Genomic DNA, 12,235 nt, shown 5'->3' on the forward strand with positions numbered 1-12,235 from the left:
ACTACTTCAAGGGAAGACCTGGCCACATTAGAACAGGCCGAGGAGGAGCGAGCAACTTCTCCCCCTCCCGCCAAACGATTACGCCTTCAGCGCAAAAGGAAGAAGGTTATTCCTGCGGTTCATGAGTCTCCTCCGCCTCTTCCTTCAGGCCAGCGTTCATCCGCGGCCTCTCAATCTTCAATGGCCAAGGCTATTACTATTGACCGGGAGATTGCTCTGGGACCATAGGTTCCCACCCTGTCACTTAGAATATCAACCCCGACACCCAGTCGGGCTCTAACTCCCGAACATGCCTCTTTTCCCGCTCAGGCCTTCTCTCCCGGGCAGATCCCTCTTCCTGTGATGGACCAACCCGGGAGCTATGCAACTTTATCCGCCTCGCTTCCTGCAACCGCTCCGGCCTCTACTTCTCGATCCCAGGGGAAAATCCCCAAGAAGTATGCCTTCACCACCTCTTGGCTCCTGCCCTCTTCCACCGAGCCCGATGCCACTGAAGAAGCTACCGAAGAGGCTCCTCCCACTATTGGCCTGGTTTAGCTGCAGGGCGAGTTAGCTGCGTCCTAGCGGTCAGGCAATCGAAAATTTTGGAATAATTTGCCGATGGAAGGGATGGACCAAGCTTCTCGCCAGATAGTTTCTGTGAGTTTTTTATATCAAGTCTTCTCTGCTGGAATCTCTTATAATCCTTTCTTCTGTATCTAATGCAGGCCTGTTCTGCCAGCCTGAGTGCAATTCAATACGCCTCCAGCTTGCAGAGGGAGAATGAAGTGTTGAAGGCTCATCTTCAGGAGTTGGAGCTGCCTCTTACTCCTCGCGATCCACTCAACCCAATGCTCGGTGATCTAGCAGGGTATCTTCGATTAATTGGGGAGTCTGCAGAGTCTGCCCGGAACATCTCCCACACAGCTTTTGACAAGATAAGGACCTTGGAGGCATCTCTGAAGACCAGTGAGTCCAAACTAGCTTCTGGAGGGGAGCGGCGTCGCTCGCTAGTGGTTGAATTGGATGAGAAGGACGCCCGGTTGACCACCCTATCCTCCGATCTGAAGAGTCTGCAAGAAACCCAAGAGACTCTTCAGAAAAGTTTAACAAATATTCAGGGTCAGCTAACTTCCAGTGCCGATCGGGAGAAGGCCATCCAAAGTCGCTGGGAGGTTAGCCAAGCAACACTCAAATCACTGCAGGCCGATCTTTTGAAGGCTCAGGAGAACACTTCCCAGAGTCAAAAAGATTTGGCTATGGCCCGAGCCGATGCTGAGAAGACCAGGGCAGAGCTAGCGGATTATCAGGCGGGAGAAGCTGGTCATCTAAGAGCATACAGGCTATCCTACGTCACATCTCCTTTCTTCTTGAGGAATATTGGAGGTTTGATGAACCTTATGCTATGTAGCGGAGCGGCCGGTGGGGCTCGTCAAATGTTTGAGCAGGGTCTACTTCACTCCGCCCCTTCGAAAAACTTCCTGGACACTACTCGCTTGATGAACGAGCTCCCTGCCGAGTCGTATCCTACCTTCAAGGATGATAACGACCTCTTTCTCCTCCCCGGGCCCCCTACTGAAGATGAGCCCTGATGTGGCCATGTATGCTGACCTTTGTTTGTGGCAGTGCAGCTAAAAGATTGTCAAAGATTTTATATTTCCCAACTTATTGTTATATAAGACCCTTTAACCTTTTTATGCTATGTTATGATATAACTATTTGTTACTGATTTTCTCTTAGCTCGTTAGTTTCTTATTATCTAGTATGTTTCCCGACCGGTATGAACAGGGGTGATATGAATGTGTACCTCGACCTTCTGGTTTAAGTTTTAAGTAGCCCCGGTCGTGGTATCGGGGTGCCCTTTTTTACCCCGACCTGTTTACCTTGCCTTTTTCTACTGACTGCCTTGGCTCAACTTGGCTTAGCAAATCACCCTGGTCTGCGTTTTATATCCCGACCTATTTAACTTACCTTTTTCTGCTGACCGCCCTGACTTAGCCCCACACCCCGGTCTATTCTTTCCACCTTAATCCAGTACCAGATAATACCAGAGCAGGAAAGTGAAGGTTAAGAATAGATCGGGAAAGCGAGGATTAAGAGTTCATAAGACACTTATAACTATTGCATCTTTTCCCGAAATCTATCTCCTCGTACTTCGCGCCGACACTTTTCTAGATATATCCTTGGGCGTTATTTTCAAAGAAGATCCATCGGCCCTCTTTGCTCCCGCCAATTATTATGGACCGGTGGATGATACCTCACTAAATTGCCCCTCCGCCTAGCGGCTATAAATACTTTCCTCTCACTTCTACCTGCCACATTTTCCTCGACTTCTTCTTTTTCTCTCCTGCATCCATCGCTACGCTTAAACCTCCATTTTGGTTCGGTAGCTTCTTGCTTGCTTTCTTCTCCTTCTGTTTCTTTTCACATGGCATCCTCCTCTCATCTGTCTTCTCTGGCAGCGATGTATTTTCCTGGCTCATCCACTTTCGACGAACTAGATCGGGATGATCTATGACATACCTACGGAGTTTCGGATAACGCACATGTGATCATCCCCACCGGAGTGCACCAATTTTTTGCTCCTCCCGACAGCTATTGCACCTTCTTTAAAGAACAATTTATGGCCGACCTTCGTCTTCCTCTTCACCCCTTTTTTTCTGACGTGTGCCGCCACTTCAAAATTTCCCTGGGCCAACTGACACCGAATTCTATAAGGCTCCTCTATGGATTTGTAATACTCTGCGACGTATGCGAGCTATCCTGGTTTGCCCCTTTGTTCCACTGCTTCTTCACCCTTCGACAGCAGGAAGAAAGCTCCTTCCACTTCCAACCGCGTCATCGGACTGCTTTTTTCTCACCCCTACAACCTTCTGGAATAGACTAGAGGAGCAAATTCTTCTTCGTTCGATTTCCCCATGAGGTAGAGTGGCCCTTGCAATGGCAATCGTCACTTCCCCCAACCCCACCACTAAGGGATTTTCATCTTGACACTTCCTATATAGAGGCTTCATCTCGCTTAGCAGGATGGCAACTGAACTTAATGCGCTTATTGTCTGAGGAATTGTTGTCATATTTTCGTCTGAGCTACCTTACTGCTGAAACATCTCACTCCCTGGGTAAGCCTATCTTTTTGGTTCTTTTATGACTTCATGCATTTTGTTTTACCTACTGTAGCTGATCCCCTACTCGGTCTTGTACAACTGAGGTTTTAACCCGTGTCTCAGATGTTCAACCTCTTCCTATAAGTGACATGGAGATCATGCGGCGCAGTCGAGTTATTTTAGAGAGGAGATCGCTCCCTTACTCGACTTCGACCCATGTCGGTATGGCTTCCCTTGCAAATCCCCGACCCCATCTTCCTCGCAGAGCCTCGTCTACTGTCTGATCTGCCTTCTCTGCTCGTCCCGCTCGTCTCAGGCCTTCACCTACATCCTGGTCTGCCGCCCCTATTAGTTCCCAGGCCTCACCTACAGCCCGACCCTTCACCCCGACTCCTCTTCAATCAATTAATCCTTCCCGACCGACCTAGCCCTGGTCCCGACCACGGTAGAAGATCAGCCAACGTCACCTATGCCAGCCCTACCTTCAGAGAAGCTTCTCAGGCAGCTCATCAGGCTCATTCTGTAAATGACCGCTCGAGTCGTGACGCCCCTTCTTTTTCTCTGTGCAGGGTTTGGCTACCTTCCGAAGATTCTGACTCGGATGACCAGCCTTTGTCTCGGAGACTTCGCCGCAGGGCCCCCCATCCTAGCCAAGACTCAAGCCCTTCCGCTGTTCCTCCTCTTTTGCCTCCTGTTGCAACCACTACTCCTATCCCGAGCCAGGCAGATTCTCCTCCTGCTCCACCCGAAGTTCCGGCTGAGCCTCCGCTAACTCAACCTTCCACCTCGCAACAGCATCAGCGCACCGAAGCTGGCCCATCACATCACCCTTCATCAACTACCTCACCTCTAGAGCCTCCTCATATGCCCCCTTCAGCTCCTTCTGGGTCAGCTGCTGGGCCTTCACAGCCACCACCACCTGTTCATCACCATTATCGTACCACTACCCCTTCTGAGGTGGAGTTAAGGTCACGGCAGGATGTTCCCACCAGCTCCTTCACAATGAAAGGTCGTTTGATCACTTTATGGGAGGAAAGTATGCAGCAGATGGAACTCTTGTCGTCGCCTGCCCAAATGGATAAGTTCTCAGAGCTGTATATCAAGGTAAGCTCCAATGATCCTAGTAACTATTATCCTCCCTGCTCTTATCAGATATTTCCTTTATGTCCCAGGCCTGTGCAGAGTCTCTGATAATAAATCAATCCTTCCATGCTGTTCATTACCAAAATAAGGTGCTGCGGGACATGGTAATAGAATTGGAGCTTCAATTAAATGACCCTGCGCAGGCTAGTCATGCCCTGAGAGCCGAAATAAAGGATCTGACCAAAAGGAAGACCCATCTGGAAGTATCCTTGGCGCGGGCTAACCACAAGCTTAAAGGCCTTCAAGAAGAAAAAATTCAGGTTGATGTCGTGCACCAGCAACACGTGGATCAACAAGCTTTGGTGCATCAACGAGCCATAGACCAGTTGACCCAGAACCTACGTACCGCCGAAACCCTAGCACAGGAGCAAAGCAAAAGATTGGAATCCCAAACGACCCAACTGGCATCTCAGGCCGCAGAACTTCTGGCCGTCCAGACTGAACTGGCTCAGGCCCGGGCTACTGCAGAAGGAGTATCTACAGCTCTGACTGTCTATAAGGAAGGGGAGAATGATCACTGCAAACAGATCCGAGACCTGTACCTGCGTTCTCCAGAGTTTTGTACACAGGCAGGACAACGTTTCTCCACATCTATTATCTATGGTGCGGCTGGGGCTCTGCGACAACTTTATGAACAGAGCTACTTAAAATCAGCTCCTCCTGCTGAGTTTTTAGATCATGACCGGATCCTTAAAGAGATTCTGGATGATATATTTGCTCCTTTCAAATGATCATCATTGACTGCTTGTGTATAATGACTTAACAACTTCATGTGAATTACTTCATTATTTTTCCACTTGCACTTTAAGGTTTACTTTGCTAAAATTTCTTAGTTTGTCGAAAGAAATATTAGGATATACAATTTTCGTTTTGACATATCCTCTTACCGCACTATCTGGTCTACTTTTAGCCCCAGCCTATTACCCCGATTTGTCAAACATTTGACAGCCCAGTTTCTTCTTCTTTATATGATTCTTTAAACTCGGTAAGGTCGCAAGTAGTTAGTACTCCAAGGCCGATCTAACTTTTTCCTTGATTATCCTGTAAATAATAAGCTTCGGACGATAATTTCTTGATAACTTTGTAAGATCCATCCCACTGTGGTGCTAACTTGGCTACGTCCCCTACGGGCTTAACTTGTTTCCAGACCAGATCCCCTTCCCCAAAGAATCGAGGAATAACTTTTTTGTTATAATTTTGCCTCATTCTTTGTCGGTAGGCCTCCAGTAGGGCTGCTATCCTGTCGCGGATTTCACTAATGAGATCCAGCTCAGCCAGCCACCGCTCTTCATTTTCTTCGTCGTATAACGTCCTCCTGACTGACGGCACTCCAATCTCTATGGGTACTACCGCTTCGTTCCCATAAACCAGATGGAATGGTGTCAGACCGGTACTTTCTCGGGGTGTTGTACGATAGGCCCATAGGATGCTCGACAGATCTTCCAGCCAGTTACCTCCCACATGATCCAGCTTAACCTTCAGATCTCGTACTATTTCTCGATTAACCACCTCGGTCTGGCCATTGCTTTGCGGGTATGCTACTGAAGTGAATGCTTGCATTATGCCAAATCCCTTACACCAGGCCTAGATTTTTTGCCCTTGAAATTGCCTCCCATTGTTTGATACCAATTTGTGCGGAATGCCGAACCTGCAGAGGATATTCTTCCATAGAAACTGGATGACCGTATCTTCTGTGATCCTGGCCAGGGCCTCTGCTTCTACCCACTTAGAGAAATAATCCACCGCTACCAATAAGAAATATTTCTGACCCGGGGCCATTGGAAATGGTCCTATAATATCCATGCCCCATTGATCAAAGGGACATGAGACTATAGACGTTCTTAGCAGAGCTGTTGGTCAGTGTGTCAAATTCTGATGTTTTTGGCAGGATAGGCAGGTATTTACCAGCTTGTGAGCATCCCTCTGTAAAGTATGCCAGAAATACCCGGCCAGGAGCACCTTGTGTGATAATGTCCGACCGCCCACATGACTGCCACAGCATCCCAGATGTATTTCTCGTAAGGCTTGATCTGCCTCCTCCATACCCAGGCATTTGAGTAAGGGCCTAGAGAAGGCCGATCATGACATATGCATGGGCTTGTTTCCTGACCAGCCGTGATTCTTCTGGGTCATTCGGTAAGATGCCCTGCCTAAGATAACTAATCATAGGTGCCCGCCAATTAATAGTTGCTTCCCTATTGTTTTGTAAATCTATTTGAGCTATAAGGAAAGTTTGCGTCGTTGACCGGTCCAACACCCAAGTAGTTAAGGAACTGGCCATCTTTGCTAGCTCATCCGCTTTCTCATTCTCTGCCCTGGGAATCTTAGTGACTGTAACTTCTGTAAATTCTTCCTTCATCTTCTCGTATGCTTCCCGATATACTTGTAACTTATCACAATTTATCATAAAGTTGTCGACCACTTGCTGAGTTACTAGCTGAGAATCTGAATAGATGATTACTCGAGCAACCCCTACATGTCGGGCCGCCTGCAGTCCTGCCAATAAAGCCTCATATTCTGCTTCATTGTTAGTGGCTCAGAAATTCAACCGGACAGCCAACTGAAGTATATCCCCTGGGGGAATATCAACAAAATACCGACTCCGCTTCCTTGGTGAGTTGCTGACCCATCCACGTAGACCTTCTAGGTTTCTTCAGAGTTAGTCTGATGAATTTCTGTTAAGAAATCTGTCAAGGCCTGTGTTTTGATGGTTGTGCGCGGCTGGTATTGTATGTCATATTCTCCTAACTCCGTCGCCCATTTGATAAGCCGACCTACAACTTCTACATTAGTCAGGGCTCTTCCCATGGTGCTATTGGTCAGAACTATGATAGGATGTGCTAAGAAGAAAGGTCTTAACCGCCGAGCCATAAGGACCAATCCATAAACCAACTTCTCGAGGGTCGTGTATCGTGACTCGACCCCTTTTAATAGATAACTGAAGAAATACACTGGCCGTTGTACATTATCATGTTCTTTAACAAGAACAGCCCCTACGACCTCAAGGGTGGCAGATAAGTAGACCCATAATGGTTCTCCGACAACCGGCTTAAATAAAGATGGTAGAGCCTCCAAATACTGTTGGGTTTTTCGGGCCGCAAAAACCACTTTTTGTGTTGCGGAAACCCCGAAACCCATGCCACGGATCCGTGCAAAGTTTATAAAATTTTGAAAAACTTCATGTACGAGTTTCTAACCTAGACCTACACTAGATCTACAAGGGAGAAAAGAAATTTACCCTTGATGTGAAGCCCTTCACGTATCCCGCTCGTCCAAGGTTCATCGGATCTCGAGAGTATCAAAATAGACACTCCTCTATGTGTATCCACACAAGCAAGAGATGGAGAAAACAACTAAAAGGTGTGCTAGCACCCTTGGAAGTTTCGGCCAAGGAGGAGGAGGAGAGGGAGAAGAAGATGAGAGCTTGAGAGGAAGAAGAAGAAATGAATTCACTTGAATGAAAATCAATTCATTCCACACTAAAAGTGGTCGGCCACTTCATGAGGTTTGTAACCTCCATGGGATACCAAGAGTCACAACTCTTGGTAACTCCCATGAGGTGGCATCCCACTTAAGCAAACATGATGATGTGGAGCATCATCATTGTCCCACTCTTTGCCAACTCACCAATGAGGTGGCAAATGGTTAAGTCAAACTTGACCCTTCATCTTCCTCTCAAGTCAAGTCAAACTTGACCACTTCTCTCCCTTGGTTGATCTAATCTAACCATTGGTTCAAGTCAATTTTAATTTAATGAATCTATATTCATTGAATTAAATTAATTAAATGAGTCTAAGTCCAAATTAGACTCACTTAACACATGAACCAAATTGAGTCCAACTCAATTAGCTCAATTTGGATTACTCTTAATCCAAATTGGTTCATCACATGAACCAAATCCTTTAGGTTCAACAAATGAACCTAATCTCCATCTAATTGCCCTTTGTGTGTGACCCTATAGGTTCTTATAACGTTGACAATGCTCCTAAACCCATTTAGAAGCATAAGTAATGAGCGGTATCTAGCAACACATCATTACTACCCAAGTTATAAGAATGTTGAGATCCAACATCACCTTGTGACTACTAATTGTGACTCCTCACAATATATGACAAGTGTCCTTCTATCCTTGATATCAAGATTGATCAATGTGAGGCATAGACCGTGTCATCCTCTAATCAATCTAAATCTTGAATCCCAAGTATACTCACTCAATCAAATGAGGTCAATATCTCATATTGACTCATTTGGTCATGGTCATGCACTTCGTGGTCTCACTTTATCAAGAATATCGATGTCACTCCCATCATATAGGAGGAATAGATCTCATCTACATCACTCACATCCCTCTGCATAATTTGTTACATACCCATTAATCACCTTTATAGTCCACCCAATTACGGGTGACGTTTGACGAAGCCAAAGTACGTAACTCCTTATGTAGGGAACCATGGTGACTTTAGGTCCAAGGACTAGTAGTCATACTAATAGCCACATGAGAAAGTATATGACACTCATATAACGATCCATGATACTTTCTCATGGCGGGTCATTCAGTATACATTCTCCAATGCATACCCATGTGCCAACTTGATATCTCCATATCCATGACTTGTGAGATCAAGTCATCGAGTTGACCTACATGCTAGTCTCGTCGCATTAACATTGTCCCTGAATGTTAATACTTAACTAGGAATGATTAAGAGTAGTGTTCCCTATATCATCTCACTATCGAATCAACCAATCGATTGATATAGGTAAGAACCTTCTACTCAAGGACGCTATTATACTTATTTATTTGGCACCAATACAAGTAAGTATAATAACCAAAAACAAATGTCTTTATTTATATACAAGAATATGATACAACGAGTCTATACAACAATCATCAAATGATTGGCTCTAGGGCTCTAACTAACAATCTCCCACTAGCACTAGTGCCAATCAGTGTAGGCTCTAAGGCCTAATGACCTAGTGTGACCATCATGCTTTCTCTGTGCTAAAGCCTTGGTCAAGGGATCTGCGATGTTAGCCTCTGTGGGTACTCTGCAAATCTTCACATCTCCTCTATCGATAATCTCTTGAATGAGATGGAAGCGCCGTAGTATGTGTTTGGTCCGCTGGTGTGAGCGAGGTTCCTTAGCCTGCGCAATTGCTCCATTGTTGTCACAATAGAGCTCAATAGGGTCAGCGATGCTAGGAACCACCCCAAGTTTAGTGATGAACTTGCGGATCCAAACTGCCTCCTTTGTTGCCTGTGATGCAGCAATATACTCGGCCTCTGTTGTAGAATCAGTGACTGTGTCCTGCTTCGAACTCTTCCAGCTCACAGCTCTACCATTTATGCAAAACACGAACCCTGACTGCGATCGATAATCATCCTGGTCGGTCTGGAAGCTGGCATCACTGTAACCCTTTACAGCTAGCTCGTCATCGCCTCCATATATCAAGAAATATTCTTTAGTCCTTCTCAAGTACTTAAGAATATTCTTGACCGCTATCCAGTGACTTTCACCTAGATCTGACTGGTATCTGCTCGTCATGCTCAAAGCATACGAGACATCAGGACGAGTACATAGCATGACATACATGATAGATCCTATGGCTGAGGCATAAGGGATCTGATCCATGCGGTCTCTCTCCTCTCTAGAAGAGGGACCTTGAGTCTTCGAAAGACTCACGCCATGTGACATCGGCAGAAATCCCTTCTTGGAGTTCTGCATGGCAAACCGTAGGAGTACCTTGTCAATATATGTACTCTGACTTAGGCCAAGCAACCTCTTAGATCTATCTCTATAGATCTGTATGCCTAGAATGCGGGATGTTTCACCTAAGTCCTTTATTAAGAAACAAGTCCCTAGCCAAGTCTTGACAGACTGCAGCCAAGGGATGTCTTTCCCAATGAGTAGTATGTCATCCACATACAATATAAGGAAGACAACTGTGCTCCCAACAACCTTCTTATAGACACAAGGCTCATCTTCGTTCTTGATGAAACCAAACTGTTTGATTACATCATCGAATCGAAGATTCTAGCTCCGAGAAGCTTACTTTAGTCCATAAATGGACCTATGCAGCTTGCATACTCTGCTAGTATGCTGTGGATCTACAAAACCCTCAGGTTGTGTCATGTACACATCCTCGAATAGGTTTCCATTCATAAACACGGTTTTGACATCCATCTGCCACATCTCATAGTCATGGTATGCTGCAATAGCAAGCATGATCCGAATGGACTTAAACATCTCTACTGGAGAAAATGTTTCATCATAGTCAATACCATGAATTTGCTTGAAACCTTTAGCTATCAAGCGACCCTTATAAATAAATTCATCCATGTCAGTCTTTCTCTTAAAGACCCACTTACACCCAATGGGTTTGACCCCTTCAGGTGGATCAACCAAAGTCCATACTTGGTTAGTGTACATGGATTCCATCTCGGATCTCATGGCCTCTAGCCATTTCAAATAATCTGGTCTCATCACAGCTTCCTGATAGGAGGTAGACTCATCCTCAATGAGCACAACGTCATCATGGTCAGACAAGAGAAATGAGTATCTCTCAGGCTGACGACGTACCCTATCAGATCTGCGAAGAGGTAGGTCTACTTGAACTGGTTGTGATTCCTCAACTCCTTGTGGAACAACATCATCCACAACACTTTGTGGTTCCAGTTCAACTTCCATCGAGGCTTCAGTGCTATGGTTCACATCTTGAACTTCTTCAAGATCGAACATACTCCCACTAGTCTTTCTAGAAACAAAATCCCTTTCCAGAAAACCCCTAGTCTTAGCCACAACTATCTTGTGTTGACTGGGAATGTAGAAGTAATATCCCTCCGTTTTCTTGGGATATCCAATGAAATATCACTTGTCGGATTTGGGTCCTAATTTATCCGAGACTTGACGTTTAACGTAAGCCTCACAACCCCAAATCCTCATAAAAGACACCTGGGCATCTCTCCCAGTCCATATCCTATATGGTGTCTTTATTACAGCCTTGGATGGAACTCGGTTGAGAATGAAGGCTGCTGTGTCTAGAGCATAGCCCCAAATAAACATAGGGAGATCTGTGTGACTCATCATAGACCGTACTATATCTAATAAGGTACGATTCCTCCTTTCGGATACACCATTCCACTGTGGTGTTCCAGGAGGAGTGAGTTGAGATTGATGAAGTGTATACTAAAAGCCTAGCTTTTGTAAACATTTATTTGTTAAAATAAAAGAATCACATTGTTCAATATCTGCATTTATTAAATGTAATTGTTCAATTAATTTATATAGTAGACAACATGGAGTGTGGTGTCACACTCAGAAGATCATGTTGTCGGTTCTCTATAAATTATAAACAGTTGCTCGCGACTAAGATAGAAAGGAACAAACTATCAGTATAGTCGTAGTGTAATTAAGTATTAGTTTATCTTGACTAATAAATTACACTAATACACTTTAAGTGTATTGAGTAGGATCATTTAGGTATGTTCTTTTGTACTGACTTAATAAAAGAACTAAACCTTAGTTATTATGGAAGTGTGTGCTCTTAATCCTAATATATAATAACAAACACATATATTTAATATTTATTTCTTTGATTTATCAAAGGGTGAGGTTTAGCTCGATAAATCAATATGCCCGATAAGTTGAGAAATGATATTACTTATAGTGTGTGTTGTTGATTATAGAAGGAATCTGTGTCCTAGTTATCTAGGTTGAGAATGTCCCCAAGAGAAGCTCATAACGATTGTCATGTTAAACCCTGTAGGTGGACCTAGTCCAACATGAAAATAAAGTTGAGTGGTACTACTCTTGGAGCAAGATATTAATTAAGTGAGTTGTCAGTAACTTACTTAATTAGTGGACATTCGTAATCTTAAACACAGGGAGACTAACACACTCATGATAAGAAGGAGCCCATAATGTAATTTGGGATTGGTGCGGTAGTGCGGTAATAACTCTCTAGTGGAATGAGTTATTATCGATGAACTTGAGTTGTGTGTTCGGGGCGAA

At 44.8% G+C, this 12,235-nt stretch overlaps 1 protein-coding gene across 1 annotated transcript; it reads left to right on the top strand.

The window, feature by feature from the left end:
- Window positions 1–3,299: 3,299 nt before the first annotated feature.
- On the top strand, window positions 3,300–4,957 carry LOC121978065 (RNA-binding protein 33-like). Its single transcript, XM_042530452.1, has 2 exons — window positions 3,300–4,187; window positions 4,256–4,957. The coding sequence occupies exons 1-2, from the start codon at window positions 3,300–3,302 to the stop codon at window positions 4,955–4,957; spliced, it is 1,590 nt and encodes a 529-aa protein (XP_042386386.1).
- The last annotated feature ends 7,278 nt before the right edge of the window (window positions 4,958–12,235 follow it).

Source organism: Zingiber officinale, chromosome 4B, assembly GCF_018446385.1.
Source record: "Zingiber officinale cultivar Zhangliang chromosome 4B, Zo_v1.1, whole genome shotgun sequence".
Lineage (NCBI taxonomy): Eukaryota > Viridiplantae > Streptophyta > Magnoliopsida > Zingiberales > Zingiberaceae > Zingiber > Zingiber officinale.

Coding starts and splice junctions, on each gene's coding strand:
- LOC121978065 (XM_042530452.1), top strand. CDS start 3,300: ATGTCGGTATGGCTTCCCTTGCAAATCCCCGACCCCATCTTCCTCGCA. Junction 4,188..4,255: donor TCTCAGAGCTGTATATCAAG/GTAAGCTCCAAT, acceptor TTTATGTCCCAG/GCCTGTGCAGAGTCTCTGAT.